Below are 25,926 nucleotides of genomic sequence, written 5' to 3' on the forward strand. Positions count from 1 at the left end.
ACAAGGGAAAACCTTGCCAGAAGGAGAAAGAGAGGGATGCTGTGGGGACAGGCTGACTGTCCCTGCTGTCCTGAGGTCCCACAGGACCTTGGGCACTGCAATGGGAGGTCAAAGCAAACAGGGCAGGAAAGGTCTGGGGAAGGTCATTGAATGTCCCTGCATCCAACATCAACCCCAGGGACTGTCACACATGAGCTAACTCTGTGAAATGGGTGTGTGCTCTTAGCAGGGAGCTTGTTTTGGGGTCGTTTTGGGGGGTTTTGGGTTTTTTGGCAAAGCACTTATCTCTCTGAGCAGCTCCCATTGCTGGAGCTGCGCTCCTCATGGGAATATCTCAGGTCCCTCTGAGGAGAGGATTCCAAGCATTCCCCTGCTGCTCTACAAGGAGGGGGCTTCTTCACACTCCTGTCTGTTCAGGGCTTGGCATGGATTTTCTGTGCTCATTTTACTCTCTCCCTGCTAACAGCTTGCCCCTGAGTATTTGGATTCAGTAGCAAGTAAATAGAGTGAGATGCTATATGTTAATTGCAGCGTGCTTTTTGCCTGATAAAAGTGAAAAGTATAAGCTCTTGGGGAGATTATTGCATATAAATAGGCTGAGGCAATGGCATGGAGAACCCAGCCAAGCAGCAGCTTCACCATTAAGATTTTATCTAAATGATCCAATGTTATGAAGAAAAAAAAAAAAAAAGGCAGCAGAAGGCTGGGTAGCAAGATGAAACCACCTAAAAATCAGATTTCTGCTCATGCAGAGGTTTTGAATGTTGAGGTTTTTAGTATGTCTGGGAGGTGCTCAGGCTGTGGTGGTGCATCAGAACAGTTAATCTCTTGCTGGGGTGACTGTGTACATCTTGCAAGAGCAAACAAATATAAGTGGCAGGGGAAAGGATGTTGTTCCTTGACGCAGTTGTTCTCCTGACACTTCACACTGTGAAATACACTCCAATTTCCCAACAGAAAGAAACTGAAATTATGAAGAATAAGATTGACTGAAATGGATGGCAGTGTTTAAAAAATGTTAGCTGGTATTGATGTTTTGGAGGGAAAAAATGACTCCAGGAATGCTGGCCCGGGGAGGTGATGGATAGGGCTGCCATGAGGGCTGTGTCATGCTGGATAAGTCACTCCAGCCGTGTCAGCGGTGATCATTACTCCTGTGCTCCTTGTTTTCTGGGTGCCTGACTGACGACCCTGATATGCAGAAATACGAGGCACCTAAAGTTGGCAGCCTCTGGAATCTTGGTGTTGGAGGAGGCTGTGAGATTTCTGATGGAAATCTTTATTTTTTATTTTCCTCTGTAGGAAAAGGTTGGCTCGCCACAGCTGAGGTTTTCACAGGATGTGTTTCTCCACTGAAGTTCTTGTTGTGTGATTTTTTAGTACAGAATTGCTGGAGGGCAAAAAAAGGGAGAAAAGAAAAGGGAGAGAACTCTGCACTTTGGCATAATCAAAGCACATGAGAAAACACAAAATGAGGGGCTTGGGCTCTGCTCTGGGTCTGCCTGGGTAAAACTTCCCAAATGTCATTATCTCCTGGGCTGATAGCTACTAGGGGGTTGTGGATGTGGGGAAAGGGAGGAGAAAAGGATCTTTCTCCCTTTCCCTCTCTTTCTGTGTGCTTTGACTAAACATTTCAAAAGAATTTGTTTCATTTCAGTGTGAAAGAGTGGAAAAAAGCCTCTGTGCTTTTCATGAAAGGGAAGAGCGGCTCTGTGCTTGCTCTGCTTTGGGCAGCTGTGGGTTCAGGGGTCAGACACCTCAGCAGATGGGACACACTCAGCCCCATTTCCCTGGCTCTGCAATTACAAATTAGCAAAACCAATTAACTCCTTGTCCTGGAGATGCTGGTGAAGGCAGGATACCCCACACCTCACACTTGCCTTTTACCAGACCAGTAATGCTGTAAGAAAAGAGAATTGGTTCTCATGCTGCAATTGGCTCTTAATAATCCATCTTTTTCCCTGTTTTCTGAAGCAGGATTTAAGGTTGCTAAGCCATGCACCTGTGAGGTTTCTCTGTCCTTTTCTAGTCCCAGGTGAAGGAGTTTTGTGAACAGTGATCACCAGACAAGGTGTCTCACCATTTAAATCATGGCTAACCCCATTCCAGCCCTGCTCAGGCTGTTTCCCTCTTTCTCCACCATCTGTGGCCACGAGGAATAGGCAGCTGTTGTCTCCCTGCTCCACATGTAAGAGGAATAATCACAGCCCCTTCCAGTGCTCCCTTCTCTGAGGTAAGCTCATTTCCTTTTCTCTTTCCTTTCAGGTCACATTTCCAGGTCCCTCGTTAGCATTGCAGCTCACTTTCTGAACTGCCTCTAATTTGTCCAGCTTTATTTCAGCAGGATGATCAAAATTAGTCACAGTAGTCCAGCTGTGGCCTCTCAAATCCATGTGCACAGGTCTAATGAGTTGCTGTGTTTTATGTGCACTGAGCTCAGTAACAAATTCCAGTCTTAATTTTTCCTAATAACTCTGCAAGTTGCAAATCATTAGGAGGAACCCGCATGGAAGGCAATCTGGCTGGTTTGTAGCATCTCAAACCATCCTTTTTTCACTTTTTCCTGTTAAGCACTGAATTTTTACCTCTGATTTTGCCCTTTGGATGTCAGAAGTTCTCTGTTCATTTTTGAAGGCAACTTTTGTTTCTAATGATTTGCTTTTTTACTCATGGTGGTATACCCATTTTTAGCTCTTTCTCTCATTTTTTTGCCTTGTGTTCTTATTAAGGTCTTGAAATAAACTGCTAAATATCTGATTGTAATGAAATGTCTCTGAGAAAAACGAAGCAAAAAAAGAGATTTTGAATGCATTTATGTTCCCTTTCTATTACCTGTTCTTTTTCCCTCTTAATGGCTCTGCACTATTCCCTTTGCCTTAAACATTGATATTATTTTGCCTTCACTCTACAAAGGCCATGAAAGTAAATTAATGACTGCAAATTAAGTACCCAGTTAGGCTTTTTCCTTCTTTATTACACTGTCTGGAAATAAATGGCATTTCCAAGATGGGTTTTGCTACTTTGAGCACTGCATGCATTAAAGCCATGTGCTCACAATAAGAGTGACATGAAATACTGGCTCACTGCTCTGTCATCTGTCCTGGGAGCTGCAGGAAGCATCAGTCCTGTAGAAACCAGGGCTTGGTGGTGCCACAGGGGCTGGATCACCATTTACAGGCACCAGGAGCAAATTGCAGAGGTGCAATTTGGGGTTGCAGCTGCACATTTGGGGTTTCCTGGTTGGTGAGAACTTCCCACTGTGGCTTGATGTGTTGATAGATGGAAGGGGGGATATTTGCTCTGCCCTGGTAGTGTCCTGTCAGCATATGATGGTTTTCACAGGGGTCTTATGATAAGAGGAGAGACGAGGATCTGACTCTGTGTTTCAGAAGGCTGATTTATTATTTTATTATATGTATTACATTAAAACTATACTAAAAGAATAGAAGAAAGGATTTCCTCAGAAGGCTAGCTAAGACTAGAATAAGAATGAATGATAACAAAAATTTGTGTCTCCGTTCGAGCCAGCTGGGCTGTGATTGGCCATTAATCAGAAACAACCACATGAGACCAATCCCAGATGCACCTGTTGCATTCCACAGCAGCAGATAACCATTGTTTACATTTTGTTCCTGAGGTCTCTCAGCTTCTCAGGAGGAAAAATCCCAAGGAAAGAATTTTCCAGAAAAGATGTCTACGACAGTCAGCTTCTTCAGGGTGAAGGAGTTTTGTGAACAATGATCTCCCAGACAAGGTGTCTCAGCCCTTAAATCATGGCTAACACTATTCCAGCCCTGCTCAGGCTGCTCTCCCTCTTTCTCCACCATCTGTGGCCATGAGGAATAGCCAGATATTGTCCTGTCAGCTTCCTCAGGATGCTGAGTCCTTCCTTGCCTTGGAAGGAGTTGGGCCTTTCCCTCTTGCCTGGGATTGTACCTCCAACTGTCACTGTTCCATGCTTATCCACTGGCAAAGGAGAGAATAATGAATATATTCTCAGTGAACACATGCATTTGTAGCCATTTCCACTGCTCAGGTGAGTGGTGGGTCTCTGATTGTGCCAGGCAGGGCTGCTCTCCTGAGTGCTGGTACCAGGTCTCATGTGAGCTCTGTTTTGTGCCTTGTATCTGCACTGCTCTACCCAGAGGGAACAATTAAAGTGAACCATGTTGTCTCTGAAGTGACCAGGATCTCCTGCAATAAGGCTGTTCTTACCTGGTGACCTGCAGCAAAATTAAGACCTTATTTTCTGCTGGAGAGGTGTGAACAGCCACCAGAGTGAGTTCAGACTTGACCTTTCTTTCCTCTCAAATACTTTTTTTTTCCTTGTACTTTTTAAAAAATCCTCTTGTCCAATCTGGCTGCTGGGGATTTTACTCACAGGCTGTCATCTGACCTTTCTGCTCATGACTGTAAAATTAATTAAACATGCCTCTCTCCATGCCTGCTCACTTAACAGACTGTCCATTCCAGCATCAGTGAGTGCAGAGCTCCCATCAATATTAACAGATCTCTGAATACAGGGCATGGCAATCCTGCACTCTGCCTGCTGTACAAACCAGCCCTCTGTGCACCCTCTCCATGTCCTGTATGTGCAGCCTCTTGTCTCCTGTGTCCTTTTGACTCAATTTTAGTTTGCCCTCTGCTTTCCCCTCCATTACTGTGTTGTACATGGGCAGTTGGCCGTGTGACTTAATCACATTGGTCTCCTCCTGCTGCTTTACCTCAATCATCTCCAACCTTTCTCCACTGAACTGACAAAGGGACTTTCTCCCGTGCCGTGGAAAACATGAGCTGAGCCAATATGACAGAGCTGGGGTTCTGCATGCACAATTTCAATAACATCCCGTGGAAGCAGTCACCACCGGGCTGAGCTCTTTTTAATGAAATCACCCTTGTTATCAGCCTGTTCTCATTCAGTTCTCACAGAAGGATTGCTCACAGCATGAGTCATGCCAGGCATTGCAGTGTCTCTCTCAGGAAAACAGTGAAGATAATAAATAAAAAGGGGTAAAAGCAGAAAAAACCATTTGGAAATACAACACTTAGGAGCAGCGAAGCTGCTGATAATTTTCAGCCATTTTGCAGAACATTAAGAAGAACGAAACCCAATCAAATGCCAAAAGTGACATTTTATTCATTGATTTTTTTTTTCTTTAAATTTATTTCTGGGCTCACTTGCATCATTGTGCAACTCTAAAGTTCCATCTTTTTTTCCATTTTAAGGTTTTCTGCTCTCAGAACTCTCTTCTCCACAGAATAATAGAAAGCTCAGCAGGGCAGGAAAAGACACTGCTTTAATCATGTGAGGTTGGGGCTGAGCCCCCTGCCATGGCTCCAGTGAGGAGGTGCTGAGGCTGAAATGTGCCCTCCTGCTGCCATCCTTAGGGAGCAGGGTGAGCACTGTCTGGCTGAGGAGGTGCTTTGTGACCTCAATCCTCTCCTGCTCAAGCAAGGTGCACACTGAGCTCATCTGTTGTTGGGTTTTTTTGCACACGTTTTCCTCCAAAAAATACTTTTTATTTCTTTTTTGCAAAGTCAGTTGGTGATATCTACATCATTATGAAGCTTTCCTGGCACTGCATCTGCTGATTGATGGCTGTGAAAATGCAACATATTTCATTTTCTTTTCCTAGACGTGAAGCCAGCTGCTAATGGTTTTCCCAGGGTGAAGCTGGCAGCTGCAGGATCAGGTCTGGGGCTCTGAAATGTACATTTGCAGGAGAGCCACCTGGGCTTTTGGCTGTTTCATTAGTGGTCATTACTGCTTGTGGAAAAGGATCTGAGCAGAGTGGGTGCTGAGCCTGGCTGTAAATTCTAGGGTTTGATTTGGGAAACCACAGCCATTAGTGTCGGGTGGAGGCCAGCTCAGTGATCTCAAAATCTTTCTGTCTGCAATTAAAACTTCCATCTCCTGTTTCCAGAACCATATTGAGCCCCATGGTTTAACAGTTCACATATATTTACTTTTATTCATCTGCCTCTTCAAGTCAAATACAGAAACTAATGCATAAGAAGCACCCTTTTTATGTTAATTGTGAGTGCTTGCTGAGGGCTGGAGTGAGAATGCCAGAGCATCATTAAGATGAAACTGTGGCTCTCTGCAGACACCAGACAGCAATAAGTAATCTTCAACTTCAGCTCTTGGGTAAAATTATTATCTAATTCACTCTAGAAAGAGGTGTTTTAGTTCAACATGTCTGTATTTAGTCTGACTTTCCTGTATTTAATACACAGCAAGGGAGAAGGGACTTGTGGTGATCTCTGAGGCCGTCTGGGCTTACGGGATTGTTGTTCTGCTGCTTCAAAACCCCTCTTTGACTTTGGAAAGAAAAAGGTCCCTCCTAGACCTGTGGATGGCATGTTCTTCTGGGAGGTGGAGGCAGGCAAACCACAGTGTTGGGATCTTTAGCTGCTCAGAGTGACTCAGAGAAAACTTCCAACGTCTCTTTTCCCAGCCCAGTGCTTGGAGAAAGAGTCAGGGCTCTTCATTTCTTGGTCTCAAGGTTGTTCATTTTATCTTAGCTATAAAATTCTTTCTCCTGCCCTGCTGAGATCTGCTCAGCAAGACGGAGGCATTCTGCCTGCCCCCGGGGCACTGTTATGTCTTTATATTAAAAACTACATTTACAATGTTTACAATTACTTTCCAATACCTATCACCTATGTTAGACAGTGAGCTTCTACTCTAAACCAATCTGTAAGTGCCAACATCACAGCAGAAGATGGAGGCCAAGAAGAAGGAGAAAGGCTGGATATGCCCAGATCCCTCTGTCTTGCCCCTGAACCCCCATTCTAAAAAACCCCAAAATCTACTGTCATGGGTTGATTATATGATGCTTTTATCCCCAATTGTCTCATTCTGTTTATGCTGAATAATAAGTTTTGCACCTTTAAGACGTGTTCCAGGGAGTGAGGGGGGAGAGAAGAAGCTGCAGTTTGTTTCCAGACACTGCACTCACTCCTCCACATTCCTGCTCCTGGACTGTGTTGTCTGTGGATGGACAGACAGCGGGACAGAGCTCTCCTTTGCTGTTAGTTAGTTTAGCTAGCTGAGGCAAAGAAGTTCTCCGAACTGTATTTTTTTCCTTTTTCCCTTTTCTTTGGACCTGTTTAAAGCTGCTCTGGACTGAACACCAGCAGAGCACCGGCAGCTGCCCCTGAGGCCCACCAGGCTGGGCCTAGGCCGTGGCATTTCCAGCACTGAGGGACTGATCAGAGACTGAGTGAGCTGAGGGGACTTTCTCAGTTTGTCATCTCTTTTGGAGCAGCAAGGGCTTTTATTGTTTAACACTGTTTTATTGTTTAATAAACAGTTTCTTTCCACCTCTCTCCAAGGAGGTAGTTTCTCCTGGACTTGTTGGAGGGGAGGGTCTGATTGAATCTGTTTTCCTACAGGAACCCCTTTGGGGATCCTCTCCCAAATTTGCTCTGAACCAGAACATCTGCTTTCTCACCTTGTGATAAATTCACTATCACTCTACTTAATTTCTCATGGCTTGCAGGTCTTTGTCTAAGGTTGGTAACTTGCTCCATGGGTCATAATCAAACCCACAGGTGTTTTGGGCTCTGTGCCAGGGTCCCTGAGACCCCTGGCAGGGATCTTGGCCATCCTGGACAGCCAGAGGGATGTCCCAGGTTCTGACACTACAGGGGCTTTGATGGTGCTGGCTGTTGCTCCCTAAGCTGGATTTTAAAAAGGCAAGCAGGAATTCTTATCTTTCGTAGAGAAAGATAGACTCACCTGGATGCCTGGGGCAGAAAAAAAATAAAATAAAGCAGAGCTGTGAGGAGATTCCCCATCAGTTTTGTAAGCTGCTGTCAGGCAAGGACCAGGAGGATCTGCATTTGCATTTTGTGGAGTGTTTCACAGCCACTTAAATGGGGAAGAACAAAGCAGGAATGATTGCTGTACTGCAGTTTCTGAGAGCAGCGAGAGGATTTCATAATCACACAAAATCACGCAAGCACAAATTTTGCATTGTTGGCCCCTGACAGAAGACTGACCTTGACAAAAACACTTGAACAATCTTAAATGGGAGAAATAGGTTCTATGAGCAGAAATACTGTAAATCCGAACCTTGCTTCCAGAGAGGAAAGCCCTCTTTGCTTGATATCTAATCTAAATGATCAAGAAAAACCATTCATAATTGCTGAGTGGTTGAGAAGTGGGCCTAGAGTGTGCATCCTTTTCTCCTGTGAGGCTCCTGGGTTGAATTCTCCCTCCTCAGTGAGTGCCACAGAGGCTTTAGATAAGGAACCTGTGAAGAATAGCTGAGCAGTGAAAGCTATTATCCTGAATGTTGAAAGCGAAGGAAGCCAACCCACCTTGTCGTTGATCAGCATTGACTTCAATGTATTGATTAAATCAGCCACTTTATATAACAGTGTTAACTAACTTCATGCATATTGCAAAATTCAAGCTCACAATAGGTTACAGAGAAAACTCTAACCCCTCCTTTTGTTTTACAATACCTGTGGTTTGTTTATTGAAAACAGGACCAGCGTTCTCACTGTGATATGAAAAGTTCTCAAAACCTTCCTATCTGTTCCCAGAGAGCCCAAGGACAGAATGTTTTGCCTGTTATGGGAAGACTGTCTGAGAATCTTATTGTTTATAGAAAAGGTGTCTGAGAACCTAGTTATTTACAAAATCAAGCCTGGGAACTGAACCAGGCTCTCCACACCTAAAGACTGATATTTACTGGATTCCTGCTTTTTGCCTTTCTAGCTGAGTCACAGAATTTCCTTTTGTTGCTGCACATTCATTTCCCTCCTTCCTCCAGCAAACCCCATTGAATTGAGCAGGCACATGTCTTATACACAGCTATCCAGAACCATCTCCAAAAATCCTTTTAAGTCCTGCTCACATACAAATGAGCCTTGAACACTCCCAGGGCAGAGCAGTACATTAGCAAGCCTGAGAATTAACAATAGAATTGGGTCAATAAAAAAAGGCTGTGCTATCTGAACACAAGGTGACTGCTCCCACTGCAATGTGAAAAGCAGTGCTGGAAATACAGTAGAGCAACAGTTAAATTAGTGCCACTGTACAGAGCTCATTTGGATCCCTGCCTGCTTGTTCTGATTTGCACAAGCAGTGGGAAAGGCTATTAGGATAATCAGGAGAATGAAGAGCTTGCTTTTAAAGTATAGGTTGAAATTAATTTGCTTAGCCTAGCAAAAGGGAAAGCGAGGATGCATTTTGTGCTGCTGATATGTGCATAGCAGGGAGGGGAACTTGGGTAGGGGAGAATGTGGTGAAAACATCTGCTTTCAGAGCAACATCTGTCAACATATTTGAGGTGGAAAACAGGGAATTTCTTTCTTTTGAAAGGTAAAGATCTAGATGATTTGAGCAAAATATCTTTTTTCCAAGATGGATTTGTCCCTTGCCTCTATAGCAAGGGACTTGACCCGAGCAAGAGCCATGGCATGGCTGGTTCAGGAGGGGCTTCTGTCCTGGCACTGAGGGAGCTCTGTGTGCTGGCATTGGCCAAATCCTCTCTTTTCTCTGTCTCAGAACATGGGTGTGACCAAAACAAGTCCTCTGTGTGGAAAGCAAAAACCCAGAGATACCCCCAGCCACACTGACTGGGAAAACAGGTCTCTCCTACCACCCTCTTTCTCTTGTGGCTATAATGCCTGAAAAACTTTCTGGAGACCAAAAATGACCATGATCCAAGAATCTCTCTCCCCAGGTTATTTGGTTATATTTAATGAAAGGAAAATGTCTGCATACTGCTGCAGACACTGAAGCTGGAAGATTCTGGATCAGGGGATCAGAGAGCTCTGGAAGTTTTGAAAATATATTCTTGCCCTCACCCACTGCAGATTTGATTGAATGCTTACCAACCATGTTGTTGTTTACAATATTTTACTCCTCTGATGCAAGTATTTTGAAACCTGTTATCTATTTTGTTATTTTATCATCAATTATTGAATTATTTGTTGGGGAAGGTTTATACATTCACCATCTCATCATAAATATCCTGGAATATAAAAATATCCAATTTTTACACTCTTCCTATGAATAAATTAAGTTGGATTTATGAGGCTTATGGCCTGTTCTTCCTCTGTTCTTTGGAGGGCTTTGTGAATGTGCAATGAGAGCTCTTATTTCTTATTATGGAATTTTATAGTCACCATGTAACTGGGTTAATATAAGAAGTATAAATAAGGATATGCATTGCCTGTGAGATATTTGAATATGGAGAAGAGCATCTGAAGTTCAGAAAATATGAACTGAAGCACAGACTGTATCTCTTACTCTGTAAATAGGAAGAGAAACTGTTTCAAGTGCTGAAAAAAGAATGGAGTGTGTGGGAATTGTCCCCTAGGAAAGGTAAAAAAGCCATTGGATTTTTATTTTTTTTAAGCTCTACTCTCCATTTTAGCAAACAGCCTCAGATGCTGCAGTTGCTCCCTCTCACCTGCTGGTCTCCTGCACAGACTTTCACAAAGTGAAAGGAAAGGCACTGAGAGCAAGAGAAGCTGGAAAGGATTAACAGCCAGGGTGCTTTGCCTTCCAATAGTCCCTCCTCTCTTTGGTCTACAGGAGCTTGGGTGGTGTCTGTTCATGCAGCCTGAGACCCAGACAATAACCCCATCCTACTTTTAAATAAATAGAGACACACAAAATGCTCTTTTTATTAAAGAACACAGGCTAAATCCTGTGATTCTCTCTCCTGTGCCTGAGCAAAAATTATCCTCACTCATCCCTGCTCTGTGTTGTTGTCCTTGCCACAGCTGAATGCTCCAGAAGGATGCAGGCCATGCCCATGCACACAAAGGAGGGGATGGGGATGGAGCCAGCACAGCTGTGCCTGAAGAGACAGCAGCTGGACAGGACTGGGGTGGCCACCAAAAGAGACAACAGCTGAAAAACAACAAAAAAATTATTTTAAAGGAGGCACAGACAAGCTGGCTTAAGTGAGAGGAGCAGGTGCTGGGTGTGGAGAGGAGAGATGGCCTGGGACAGGAGCAGAATGGCAGATGGGAAGGAGAAAAGAGAGTTTGTGCTCCACACAGGTTGGGGGAAAAGCCATTCCAGCAGCTCTGCAGCCTCTGGGCTGTGGCACTAAAAGGCCATGGGGAAGGGGTTTGGCACAAGTGGCATTTCTGGTTTCCCTTCAAAGCAGAAAGTCGGGGAGAAGCCAGCACGGGGCTGCTGCTCCCAAAGGGCTCTCAGCCCTCCTGGGCAGATTTCCTTCTGCTGCCAGCAGGATTGGCTGTGGCTGTCTGCAGGAATGGCACAGCCAAAAGTTCATGGACAGGCTGACTGTAAACTCAGTGTTTGGAGTAGGGGTTCACTGCTCTTGGTGCAGTACTGCAGATGAGAACCTTTGTACTCCTTTCACTGTGATGGTGCTCACAGGGGTCTGAGGATGAGGGAAGAGATGAGGATCTGACTCCATGTTTCAGAAGGCTTGATTTATTATTTTATGATATATATTATATTAAAATTATACTAAAAGAAGAGAAGAAAGGATTTCCTCAGAAGGCTGGCTAAGAATAGAATAACAAAGAATGATAAAGGCTCGTGTCGGACAGAGAGTCTGAGCCAGCTGACTGTGATTGGCCATTAATTAGAAACAACCACATGAGACCAATCCCAGATGCACCTGTTGCATTCCACAGCAGCAGATAACCATTGTTTACATTTTGTTCCTGAGGCCTCTCAGCTTCTCAGGAGGAAAAATCCTAAGGAAAGGATTTTCCATAAAATATGTCTGTGACACTTTCACTGTTAAAAGACCCATTTTCCTTTAGCCCTAAAAACGAGAGTGCAAGAGGTATTCAAAGCACTTGATTCAAAAGGTTAAAAAACCAGTCTGCTGTAAAGGAAAATGGTGATTTCCCACTGTGCCTCAGTGCTGTACCCATCTTTGCTGCTCTGGGGTGTCAGAGGGAGAGCCAGGCAATTGTGCTGTGTTCTGCTTTGCTGTGAAATCCAGTCAGATTAATGAATCTGGGATCCCTTGAGATTTGCATAATTTATATCCATGACTTGCTGTTTAAAGTGTTTTACAAAGTCAGGAAATAAATTGTAGATTTTATAAAAATATCATAATTAAAAATTGACTTGTACTAAATATTGGCTCCAGGATTGTGTATGAAGTTCAAGTATGATGGATTGTTTTGCTCACTGAAAACTATAAAAAACCAGGAGAGACTTATGATGATAAAAAGTACTTTTTTTAGGTGGTTACAATATCAATCTTTATATTGAGCCAAATGCTGCTTGCATTTCTTCTGTGCATATTTTATTGACTTCATTGTGACCCATTGGGGAAGGACAGAAATATTTGTATTACAGTGAAGAAATATTGTCACATACAAAATCAAACTGTGTTCTTTAACCAAATATAAAATTTCAGGAGACAGAAATGTCTTTAATATGACTTAATCACTCCAGATTCTGGCAACCTGCAATAAATTTTCTGCTATAAAAACAGAAGGGGAATTTTCTTGCCTTCCTTTGCCTTGGCAATTCAGACATCAAGATGATAAATGTTATTTTTTCAATAGGTTGATTCAGGAGAAAAAAATGTAAAACTATGCAAAGGGGAATCTGTGACATGTAAGGCTGATCTCAATGTTTTTTTAATGAAAATGAGTTTGAGGACAGCTGTTACAATGAAAAAATGAGCCAAGCTCTGTTCACTGTAAGGCTGTTCTGTTCCCAGTGAAAATCAGTGGAGCTGGACAGGACCAACAGCCTTGAATTTCCCATGGTATTGCATGTTAAATAACACAAGTTTAAAATTAGACACACACACTCTTCTATTTTCGTGTACTATCAAACCAAGACTCAATTGTTTGAGCAGGGTACAGAGACATGCAACAAAGCCTGCTAAAAATGTGAAGTTCCACCTTGCTGCTATGATTAAGTTTTTAAAGAAAGGGTGATAAAGGTCTGGAATGGTTTCCCTGGGGAGGTAGAATCCCCATCCCTGGGTGTGTTTAACAAAGCCTGGATGTGGCACTGGATGCCAGGGTTTAGTTGAGGTGTTGGGTCATGGGTTGGACTCCATGATCTTGGAGGTCTCTTCCAACCTTCATTTCTGTGAATTCTGTGAATTCTGTTTGTATGGGCCACAGCGTGAGACTGCAGGGCAGGGCTGGCTGGGGGCTACCACCCAGCCCTTCCCTGGGACACAGCCTGGAGCTCTCTCCTGCTGGATTTGCTGCTCAGCCAGCTCTGCCTCTCAGTCATGGAATAGAACGGCCAGGCAAACAGGGACAGAGGCATCCTTCTGCTGCACCCTCATGAAATAAATAAGCTTGAAATGAGTTTTGATCTCTGTGTTGGATATCTGTGAAAATAAAAATTAAATTCTTCTCAACAGCTGCTTTTTCTCCCATTTTGCTGCCCAATTCTTGTCTGTTTCACTGTCTTACCTCACTGAGAGCCCTGAGAGGAGGCAAAACAGGATGGGAGCTTCTTTAAATAACAGCACTGCTATGTGATGGTGTTCACAGGGGTCTCAGGTTTGAGGGAAGAGATGAGGATCTGATTCCATGTTTCAGAAGGCTGATTGATTATTTTATGATATATATTACATTAAAACTATACTAAAAGAATAGAAGAAAGGATTTTCTCAGAAGGCTAGCTAAGAATAGAATAGCAAAGAATGATAACAAAGGCTTGTGTCTTGGACTCTGTCTGAGCCAGCTGGGCTGTGATTGGCCATTAATTACAAACAACCAACATGGGCCAATCAAAGATCCACCTGTTGCATTCTACAGCAGTGGAGAATCGATGTTTACATTTTGTTCTTGAGGCTTCTCGGCTTCCCAGGAGGAAAAATCCTAAAGAAAAGATTTTTCATGAAAGATGTCTGCGACACTGAGATCGTGAGGCAAATATGGGCAGAGCTGTGTAAAACCTCCTTGGTGATAAGCACGTGATGAAAGCGGTCCCTTAAACCCAGGAGACTGATTTTGGGCTGCCCCACAGATGCTGCTTGGTGCTGTCTGTGCCTGCCAGCTCACGTTCCTCCCCAGCTCCACTTGGGTTTCAAATCAACAATCCCACACTGATAACTTTCCTGGGCCTTTATTTTCCAGTTCCCTGAATTATGGGCTAGTGGCAAAATCACGCAGATAAAATCTTCCAGATGCCTTATCTGCCTTGCAGAAGTAAATAACATGCTGGGTTTACTCTTGAACTCTCTCACAAAATGCATCACTAGGGGTCACCAGAAAGAAGCAAAACTTTTGTTATTTAACGTGGAATGCCTATGAATTTTACAGTGGTTTTCAGCTAATCTTTTAGAGAAGGTAATTTAGTCTTCAAAAAGCAAGACAAATTATTTTTCTACAGACAACAGGTATTTCCTGCTAATGAAAATGCCATTGTAGAAGGCCTGCATTAAAAAAAGAGAGTGAAAAAAAAATAGGTTTGTGTTCAATGCCTCACTCCCATAATTGCATGCTGATACTGAATGGACACTGTGATTTGAAATTTTACTCCAAGCTAAAATAAGATATTTGCCTTTCTGGTTTGGTAACCTGTGTCAGAATACTGGCTCATTTAGCAGTCTGAATTTTAATTTTTCATCTGGGCTTTAACCATGCAGCAATGATTTGATTCTGATAAAAACTTAGTACAATATCTTTAAGTTCAAAATTGTAGAAATACAGATTACAGTTTTTCAGAATTTGTTCCAGCTCTTTGCTTGCAAATCTTAGAAAATTTATCACTGAGGTGATGAGGACTTAGCCAAGGACAGTATGCTCAGGTCAAAAGATTAATATTTTGGGGGATAATAGCAAAGATAACATGGGTGGAGTTCAGTGGAGATTTGAGAAAGAATGAAGAAAAGAACAATAAAATGATGCCAAGCCAAATTCTTGGTACTGAACAAAGGCAAAGTTTACCTGTGAATATTCAGCCAATGTTCATTTTGGCTTTAACAAACATTACAAACAAATCAAGGGATCAATCTCTTTTTAAAATAGATCTATTTCTGCATTTTTCCAATGGCTTGGTGCCTGTCACAGGAGAGACCAGTGTTTTTGGGGGTGTTTGGATGGTGCTGAGATCAGAGATCTGCCTGTGCACAGCCTGTGCTGCCATCAGTGAACATTCATGCAAGTTCTCCCACGCTTTGTCTTGTCCTCCTTCACTTTGGGTAGAAATGACATTCTTTCCTCCTCCCTCCTTGAATGTATATATTTTACAGCTAATGAAAAAGCTCAGGAAATATAACTGTCCCTTGTATTGATTTTGCTTTTATGTAGTGCCTTTTCCCCAAATGGATGCCAGAAGGCACTCTTAAAATCAAACTATATAGAACAATATTTTCTAGCAGAATGGAAAAACATGGCAGCAGCTTAACAGAGCACTTTAGTGCTAGGCAACACTTTAGGAAATGAAGGTGGCTTTAAAGAGCAGGAATAAGCTCGTGGCCTTGAAGAAGTTATTGGAAATGAATAAAGAGCAAGATCAGGAGCAGCCTCTGTAATCCACAGCTGCCCACTCTGGATGCAGGGAATATATTTCCAGCCCCTTGCTCAGAGCCTCTGATATTAGGAAATGGGTGTTCCCAGGAATATCTTATAGGCTGAAATATTATTTAAGTTATGAGGGCTCTTGAGATGTCAGATTTCAGCTCATGTCAAAAATAAGCCAAGAGCCCCCAGCCCTTCACAGAGAAATTGCTCCAATATATCCCTGTCTGCTGTGCCTGCTGCCCCAGCTCCGGGCTCTTCCAGAACATCCCAAATTAAGGAGTCCTGTCCTTTAAGCAAAATGATGCTCTTTGTAAAGTAGAAATCAGGTTCTCTTTATCCCTTTTTCTTCATGCAAAATATCTAGTTGCCTTATACCTTCCCTTAAGCATGAAACAATAGGGGGTGCAGGATAATCCATGGCTTTCTTTTGGCATAAAAGGACCTCTGATTAAAACAAAGAAGTTGAAAATTGGTGTTTTAAGGCATTGCTTCCCAAGCACAAATGAACATAAATCACTCCTTTCTGCATTGCTAGGGACTCACAAACAAGTATCATTACTAAAATTGAAATGTATTGCCCCTTTTATTCAGCTTGTACATTCTTCTGAAAAAAAAAATAAAAAGTATGTTGTGGTTAGAGCTGGTCAGGAATTTTAAGTGTTGTTTATTTTACATGCTGTTAATGAAACTTTATATAGAAATTTGAATGAAAATTTCGTTGTTAGTGAAGGTTTTATGTTAGGAAAGGAAGAATTTGAAGGCTCATGCACTTGAGCATAAGGTTTGACCAAAATAACATGTATTGATCTATTGATGATTGGTCTATTTACTCATCTAACTATGCCAGAACTGCTTTATTACTATTTTTTATAAATAGCATATATACATTATGCCATAGAGTGATTGAAGCTGCTGTCCATCACAGGTATTTATACCTTTACTGAACACATGGGACACTGACACCAAAGCCCTCATTTCAAGATGTATTTAATTGTTAATAGAAAGTGAAGCAGTTCAGATAAGATCTTCTCTGTGGCATAATCGATGGAGCAGCTCTGAGGGCACCTGTCTGTGGCAGAAGAGATTGATCCAGTTGTTCCTGTATCCTCAAACACAACATCTGTCCTGCCAGCAGTCATCAACAAAATATCAGTTAACACTTTGGGGCTCTCCTGGTTATGTCTCAGTGGAAAAATATTCAAATTTCCAAATGTTTGCAGTTGTCTGCAGCAATCAGACAGAAGAAAAGCTCTCTGTGTGGAACAGCAGTGGTTGCTCCTGCTGAAGCAGGAGCTCTTTGGGCAGTCACATAACCTGTAATAATGCAGATAATTATAGTGAGGAGCTGGGCTGTAACAGCAGTGATGGAATTCAGAGGCAAAACCCCAAATTAATGGGTGGATTTGTGAGGTTTATTTTTCGTGACAATGATTTTTCTTGCAGCATTTCTGCAGCACTAATTGCTGTGCTTATTGCATGAAGCAGGGATAACTCTGGAGGCCAGAGGGATGTTCCCTGTCCTCAGGTCCCCACCTGTGCCACCTTTTTTAGGACTGCAGTGTTTTAGTTCCATACTCAGTTTAGCCCCATTGAAAACAACCTAAAGTTGTCTTCTAAGGGTCTTAAAAAGTAAAACCTGATGCTACCATAAACCCCAGATTTTTTGTTTCCAGAGCAGGTTGTATTCCAGCTAATCAGGTACTTAGGGTTTCTGCCTCCAGCTTTTCTGAATGGTGAAGAAGCTCCTGCCTTATTCCCACACAGTTTTTTGCCCTTGTGAGGGTTTCTGTGCCTTGGGACCAGGGTGGGGTTGACCAAGGACAGCTCTCCAGGTCCCCTCACATCCTTCCAGCACCTCATGGGGGTGCTTGGTATTCTCAGGAGGAAAACTGCAAGCTCAGGTCTAAGACAGAAGATGAAGTTGTTTGGAAACAGCAGATGGATAACATTGTCAGAGGTGCATTAATGAGAGAAAGTGTCTCCACACCCATGCAGAGTAGAGGTAATAGCAAACAGAACAGGAAATCTTCGTGGATAGCAGATTTTAGGAAGCAGCAGGAATAACTGTGGGGGATTTTCATGATGAAGATATCAGTTGTTGGGGAAAGGGAGAGAAGCAGCGAGGGACTGGCGTGGGCAGGAAGCAGATTTATGATTTATGTCAGAGCTGTTTGCACTGTGAGGCAGCAATCATGTCAGGAGGAGCAAGGAGTTGTGAAATCCCTCTGGGACATGCAAGGACTGTGCAGGGATTGCCTGCAGCCCCAGCCCAGCTCTCCTGAACACATCAGAGCTGAGAGCCCAAAGCCTTCACACCAGGACAGGGCTTGAGGCAAACCTCATCCTGAACACATCCAGCACTGAGAAATTCCATGTGCTGTGAGTCCCCAAGGGAATGGCAAAGCTTCCTTGAGCCCTGTGAGGGCGTTTGCTGAGCCCACAGGGGATGGCACAGCCTGTCCTGCCCTGAACCCACACCCAGCGAGGGCAGGGGGAGCCAAGAGCATCTCTGCTCCAGCCTGGGAATGCTCTGGGGCACTCCAGCTCTCCCAGGGAATTTCTGCTGCATAATCAATTGGAAAAAAAATAAACCTTGCAAAAGACTGAAAATTATCTGAAGCTGGAGGGTTTGTATATTTAACAGTTGTGAGTTAAAGGATAATATGGGAGAAAAGGATAATAAAGGATAATATGGGAGAAAAGGATAATAAAGGATAATATGGGAGAAAAGTATAATATGGGAGATATGGGATAATATCTCCCATATTAAAAGGTAATATGGGAGAAAGGATAATATGGGAGAAAAGGAGCCCAAATGCTCCAGGAAGTTTATGGGATGTGGGTGTCTGGCACTCACAAGACTCTGTTGGATGCAAAAACTTCTGGGCTAGCTAAAGGAAAGGATAGATTTCTTAAACCTTTATCCTGCTTTATACATATTCAGAATATCAAATGTCCATGTATTTTAGCATTTGAAGAAGGAGTTGCAGGTACAGTGAGATAGGAAATGGCCTGCTCTTCATTTTCCTTCTATTTCTTGCAGAAGGAAACCAACAAATTAATTGGATTTCATCCTGCTTATGTCTTTGTTGCCAGCTTTAATCTTAACATCTAATAGAAAAACAGAGCAAATGGCTTTGTGAATTTTTATACATTTTTTCCTCTAGTCCATTAAGAAAAGAGCTGATGATAATTTAGCCTGGGTGAATCAAAGCATCTGTGCTGTGCTGTTGAGGGAGGCTGAGTCACAGACATGGAGTTTTATAGCAAGCCCACAGATGATTGTAAAGTAAATAATTGGAGGAAAGGGACAAAAAAGATTCAAGCAAATTCTGAATCATGTTTGTGAATTGGTCTGATCTAGTACCTGGACCAGATCAACAAATAACACATCTGATGGGTGCAGTGAAGTCTAATAATGCTAATTCTAAAGAAATTTTTATTTAATTAGTTATGACTAACAAAACATTAGCTTAGGTGTTGAATAAGCCGCTGCTTGAATTTTACCTTCCTTTGCTCTTCATACAGACCTGCAGGTGATATCAGGATATCAGTGAGATAAAATTCCATGAGGGTTTTTTGTTGGTCGTTTAGTTGGTTTTTGTTTTGTATTTTTGTTTTGTTTTGTTTTTAATGGCTTAGTGGTAAACCAGTGGGCTAAAAGAGTACTGGCTGCCAAGAGAACATTTGGATGTATTTTGATATCACTTGAAGATTTTCTTTGGGTGCCTTTCTTGCTCTTGCTTTTTTTTTTTTTTGGTTTGTTTTTAATAATCTCTTAATGGTTAAGCTTCTATTAACCAAATTCATAGGAACTGTGTTTTAATAAAGTTGACCAGCGTGTGCATATAAATGATGGGATGTGATTGGGATACCTGCTTTAAATTTAACTGTTTCCCAAAGTTATGATGACAGAGATTTCACAGACAGGGGGAAGAGCAGTGGCTGCTGAAATGATTAACAAACACTTCAGGAGGGGGCTCCTACTGAAGCAGTCAGCACACAAAGCTGCCAAGGGACAGTTGAGTTGTAAAACACTTCAGCTACCACAGGAGATGCATTACATTACTGTGGTAAGCAGATAATTTGCTATCCAGCTTTTGGAAGCTGCTTTGCAGGGAAAAAAAATAAAAATAGGGGAATAAGCAAACTTGTTCTCAATCGATGAATTAATATAAACCCAGCAAAAGGAGCAGAGCAGACTACTACAATCCCTCAGCTATATTAGGCAATCAATTTTTTTTTTCCCTTTCAATATGTAGAATATTCCCTGGTGGCTCCCTGTGGATGCCATGCAGTGTGAACACAGCAATCAAAGTAATAGACGTCAGAATAATCAAAATAAGATGTGTCAGAAAGAAGCAAATGAGTCCATACTCTCATTAAGTAAATCTCCTAAGAGCTTAACGTAGAAAACTCTTCCCAGAAAAGCTGTACAAACAATTACTTGCACTAACATATGGCTTTAGTGCTGTTTCAGAGACAGATAAAAATATTCTTCAATCTAATCCTTGTTTTTTCAGATTTCACCATAAATAATCTCTACCTGAGGCAAAACACTTAATGTAGCTGTCACAATGACATTAATAAAGGTCATAACTAAAGGTAAAATATGCTACTTTGGAAAAAAGCTTCAAAATCTTTAAACAAGCAACGTGCTGCACACCATGTTAAAGACAATATCCATTTCTGCAGGGGACTGGCAATGTCCAACACTTCATCCAGGTAGTAAGTACCAAAAAAGTCAGTACAAATCTTCCATGGAAACACATTTTTAGACAAAATCAGTAATCTGGCTGCCTTGAGGACTTATCCCAGCAAAAATTTCAAAGAGATGCAGTCCAGTCCAAAATCAACAAAATGGTATTTCCACAATGTTCCCAGCTTTTTGAGGCAGCAAGTTTATGGCACAAAAAAAGGGATTAAATGTGTCTGGTGAAAAGAGTAATTTCCAATGCTCAAATTATTTTAATAGGCTACAGAAGTGGTCTAGGAAGAAGTAGGAACAATTGGAAGATAAATTCTCTCTCTAATGAAGCTAATTCAGGATTAACTTTTCCTTCTGCTCTCCTACTATAGTTATATGATAAAGAACTTACAGCATTGTGGAAGGTAAATGGATCATTTCTCATTGAAAACAACGGGAATTTGGGGGGAATTTCAAGTACTGCCCGCCTAAAACCTGTTAAGCAGACTAAAACCTACCAGGAATACTTTGTGTCCCCTCAAGTTTGTGTGTGGCCATTTGACTTAGGCCTTACAGGGAGAGTAGCAAGGGGCTGAGCATTTTTATTGCCCTCAAATTTACAGTTTTTGTGCCAGTTCTGAGCCACGCCAGAGCTGATGGGGCTGGCTTGTGACTCCTGGGACCCCTCTCAGCCTCAGCAGAGGGTTTTGCTCGTGACCTTGAGGCAGTGCAGGTGCCCATGCCATCAGGGAGGCAGAGGGATGGTGCTCCCTCTCTGCAGGGATCTGTCTTGTCAGCCCAGCAGCCAACACTGATTTGTCTCCACTCCCATCGATTGCCAGGGGAGCTGGATGTGCACGATGCTTCTTCAGGTCTGGCATCCTGAGACAAAATAACTCTGAGGAGCTGGACCATTAGAGGAAATATTTTGGCCATGGATGTCCTATACTGTTATGAGCAGTGTGTAATAAATTGATTCTCAATTTTAGCGCAGGGCAGAGTAGTAAATAGCTGCTAAGGGGTTTAAACAGATCACATGTTTGGCAGGGTAATGGGAAATTGGCAAATCCTTGGGAGATGCAGATGAGAGACAGCCCTCTCACACCAAGCATATCTTTGAGCCTGTATAACTTTGAAGACAATCATTAATTTTCATCAGAAGATTAAAAAGCAAATGTGTGACCGAAAAATACTTCCCTGAAAATTTCAGAGTTCTAAAATGCAATGGTGGCACACCAGTACAGGTCAGGAGAGTCAATAAATGAAGGTGACAGAGATTCCCTCACCCCTAAACTGAAACAGTGCCCAATTTTGCCTTCCTTATGAATGAACTTTCCCTGAAGTGGCAGAGCCCTTGTCCCTCAGGTAAAAAGGAGTGGAACGAAAAAGGTATCAGCAAGCAGAAATCAGGCCTTGCTTCCCTTTGACAGCACAAAATCAGATAAATTCAGATTTCTATCTTAGTTTAAAAAATACAAACTGGCTTAATTTGGGCCAGTGGCTTGATCTGGTGGGTGGCAGCCCTGCCCATGTCAGGAGAGTTGAAACCAGGTGGTCTTTAAGGTCCCTGCCAACCCAAACTGTTCTGGGACTCTGTGATAATTCCAGACAGTGAGGCCACAGTGGTATTTAATATTGAAAAAATGTCAAAAGAGGAAAATAAAATATTAGTGTGTAAACAACTTTTGATGACTAAAACTAATGTTGGGAGAGAAACATATGGTAAAGGTTGTTCCTCTCCCTTAGTACTATTTTTCTGGCATGGGCAGGGCTCTTGGCTCCACTTCCACAGGAAAGCCTTCAGTGGGTTGTTGTTTGCTTGTGAATGTCTGCTGTGCAAAGCCACAGAGCAAAGCCACAGAGGCAGAATAATCCCAGGGCTATTTCCAGAGGCACAGGAATGATCCCTGTAAGCTGTTTCCGGGGATTGCAGATCCTGGGTGTCAGAGCCCTCTCTGCTCAGGGACCCTGAGGTGGAAGAAGCCCTGGGGCTCCCTGGTGATGCTGGAGATCTGTGTGGAATGTCTGAGCCTGACCAAGGCATGGGAGAGTTTGTCACCTGTGGCAGGTACTTGAAGCAGGTGAGGGAAGTCCTGAATAGTTTGATTGGTTCCTTTTGGAATACTCATGGGGAAATGCCTTCTGAGCTCCAGCAGAGTTTTTTTTTTTCTGGGTGGACAGCCCAGCCCATGGCACTCGGGTTTTGCAGCAGAAAATCACAGTGAAATCAGGGGTTGCTTGTGGGTAGAACACAAAGCAAATTAGATACTCTGATTTTCATTTCACTCCTGTACGAAACAAGACCAGGGCTCGTGTGATTGCAAGATATACTGAGTGGTTTTTGCCTATTTCCATTTTGACTATTTTCCATATTTTGACTACTTCCATTTACTTTCTTAAATCAAATTAGACCACTTGGGTCACTGGAAAATACACCACCTTTCCATGCTGGCTGTAGGCACCTGCCCTTCCCCTGGCACCATCCTCTCTTTTCTCTTTCTCCACCTCTGGATATGCTCAAATTTCTTCTTATGTGTTTCAGAGTTGAGGGAAACCCACAGGAGCAAACTTGCAAACAATTAATTGTAGCTGAGTTTATTACATATGTAACACCTTGCAGTGAAGCCCCAGTGGATTTTGGGAGTTTCAAGGGTACCTTTGCAGGAAACTCAAATCCAAATTAAAAACTTTCTCAGCTGTACATTATGAAAAGGCTCCAGAGGGGATGGGGAGAAATTCCTTTTTGCTGGTGTTGTTACAAGCAACTGTTTTAAGATAAATGTTTTTCTGTAAGATACCACTGTAAAAAAATCTATTGCCTTTTTCTCCTGACTGACTTATTTACTGAATTTCTTCTCAGAAAAGTCTGACAAGCTGTGCTGTGTCAGCCCTCCCACATCTGTGATTCACTGAGTTGCTTTTGTCCCTGGTGCTTAGTCCTGTAATAGAGAGTAGCTATGGGTATTGCTGGTAACATTTTTGTGTTTCTCAGTCTTGGGATTTAATGTAAAAACCCCAAATATTGAGAATTCCCTCATTCACAGGGAGCTTCATTACCTAAATTAAGAGTGCAGAAGATTATAAAGTTCTTCCTTAGTCTTTAAATTACTTTTTCATCTTCTTTTTTTTTTTTTTTTTTTTTTTTAAAGACAGCATCTGCAAAGAGCTCTTTGGTCAGATCTTTCTTATTCACCATTAAATTCTTATGGGATTAGTAGGTTTATTAGAGTACAAAAGTAAACAGCATATGGCTCTGTTAATATCCTTGTAATTTCACAGCCCAATCTGTCAGCATGTAAACTTTTTTGAGCAGTTCCATTTACTCCAAGTTCACTTTATGGAAAGAAAAACCTTACAACAAGCTTGATAAATCCTTCTGCATCACCTAAGAGACAGCACAATACTTAATTCCTTTGTGTTCCCAGTTTAATGAGTGTGTCCATACATATTACCTGCAGCAGGAAAAGTACAGTGGAAAATACAGTTACTTAGTTACCAGGAGTTAAAAGGTCCTTTCCCCCTGATGAAAAGCCTGTTCTATCTGATAAGTTGCTGCCACACTCCACAAAACTGGCAACCCTTCAAAAGGTTTCAGAAATTAAAGGCACTGTTTGAAGATAAAGGCGATAAGGTCATTTGCTTTGAGTTCAGTCCTGCAGAACTTTCTGGGTGACCCTTTGATATTCAAGTGAGGAGAGCTCCAAATTGTTTTATCTTCATGGAGCTAATGAGGGCTGGCTGACAGTCACTGCTAGGACCAGTTGGGACTCTGCTGGAATTAAATACTGTAAAATATTGCAACACATTTCCTTTAAAGGGGAGCGCCTCTGCAGAGTTTGCCAAGGCTGAACCCATAATCACTCACAGCACTACGCTCTTTGCTTTTCTCAGTTTCTTTTATTAAGTCAGTTTTCACTAGCTGAATAATGTCTAACATGATTCTCAATGTATTTTTGTGTTCAATTAATAAAGCTGTATAAACAAGCCACACGTGTGAAATCTATGTCCCCTTCAAACCCACAAGACTCACATTTAATGTGTACAGTAGTAGAGAAATTACTCAAGAACTTTTTATTGCTAGAGGCTGTAGAGCTGTGTATGATTATTATATGTGTAATTAACTAATCTATAATGTTCCTCTGATATATGGTGTATATAATTCTTTCCTAGAGGAATAGAATGCTATTTTTGCTATTTTAAGTCTTTTTTTTTTTTTTCTTCTTTTATGGTTTGTTTCATTTATTCCATTTTTTGGAAAATGTTATGTATACTCCTTAAATAATTTTACTTTTTTTTTTTCTCTAGAAGGAAGTAAGAATTTTCACAGGTTTTAAATTTTTTTTTTTTGTTAAAAAAATGTAGCAAAGGAAAGAGAATATCCTGTAATGATCAATATACGTTGTGTGCTTGGCTTTCAGTGTGACCTTCTTCATTACTTTAGGTGTTTATTTTAACCTTACTCCCATCCTATTTCAGAGACTTTCTAATAATAGCCCCCTGTCACTCTAACCCACATTCAAAAGTAAACGCAAACAAGACCATCTCAGCTTCAAACACACACAAACTCTATCCCCCAAACACCCATCAGGTAATTAAAAAGCACAAAATCCTTACCCAATATCGCTGACTCAGCACTGAGGGCCAGCAAGGGAATCAGGCAGAGGCAGGCAGCGAGCTGGAGATGCTGATGGGGAGGAAGGGGCTGCTGCATAGTGTCCAGGGCAGCTTTTATCCCTGCATCTGCACTTGCTTACAAGTGAACTTTTGAAGTCCTAAACTTTGCAGGAAAAGCCATCAGCCCACCTGCCTGTATATATATATATATATATATTTTTTTTTTTTCCCCTCCCCGCCTTTCTTTCTTTCTTTCTTTTCAATGCACTCTCTTGGAGAGGGCTTGCTGTGTCATTAATGCCAGAATTTCCAGGAGGGAAGCCCTCCAGCCACACACACTGACACACACACAGAGCACACGTGTCCCTGCAGCTGCTGTGGCTGCAGCTGCCTGGATTTGTCCCTGAGCTCCAGGACAGCCTGAGCCTCTCTGGGAGAGCTGATCCCAAAGGAGCTGGGGCTGGGAACGTGCTGCTCCTCAGGGTTTGGAGCAGCCAGCACTGAGTGGAGATCGCTGCAGTCACGTCTGAGCAATGAGAGGGGCTTTTCAGTGTGACAGCAGCCAGAGTGACAGAATGGAGCACAGAAACAAAGAATTCCATCACTCAGGTTGCTCTGGTGCCTTAGGATTTTAGCTTTTATATTTTTCATATATCTGTAATCCTGCAGTTCTTCAGCGTACAGCTCTAAACTCCACACAGAGCATTAGCTGCTGTCTTCACATTTTGGTCAGACACAACAATTCCTCTCTAGGCTTGAGAACCAAGCACACCTTCCTGTCTCAGGCCGTGAGAGATGGAAACAAAAGTGAGTTAGGGGGGAAGAAACTGGGGCTAAATAACTTCAATACCTGAAACTGTAATTGGAAGATTAACCCCAATATTATGGTCCAAACTTCTAAGAAAACCTGTGTTCCATTTTGGGTGTAGCCCCTGGGGGGGCTTCATCTGCCCAAAATGTACCTGGATGCCCTTCAATAAATAGAAATTCTTTTTATTCTCTTCATTTTATCTAGCCTCTGCTTTAGGTAGCCCCAAAAAGGCATCAGCACCATCACATTTCTCTGAAGTTTGGTCTCTCAAGGTGCCCTGTTGCTGCCACATGGTTCCTGCTTTTATTCCATGTGAACAGAGTTCATTGTGTGACAGTGCAGTTCCCACCTT

At 42.3% G+C, this 25,926-nt stretch overlaps 1 protein-coding gene across 1 annotated transcript in view; it reads right to left on the reverse strand.

The window, feature by feature from the left end:
• LOC131085937 (von Willebrand factor D and EGF domain-containing protein-like) overlaps positions 1-24,860 on the reverse strand; it is a 172,589-nt gene extending 147,729 nt beyond the window's left edge. Inside the window, exon 1 of the mRNA XM_058028517.1 lies at positions 24,764-24,860. Within this exon, the coding sequence (XP_057884500.1) occupies positions 24,764-24,860 (97 nt within the window). The remainder of the gene's footprint in view (positions 1-24,763) is intronic.
• Between the last annotated feature and the right edge of the window lie 1,066 nt (positions 24,861-25,926).

Source organism: Melospiza georgiana, chromosome 7 (genome assembly GCF_028018845.1).
Source record: "Melospiza georgiana isolate bMelGeo1 chromosome 7, bMelGeo1.pri, whole genome shotgun sequence".
Classification (NCBI taxonomy): Eukaryota; Metazoa; Chordata; class Aves; order Passeriformes; family Passerellidae; genus Melospiza; species Melospiza georgiana.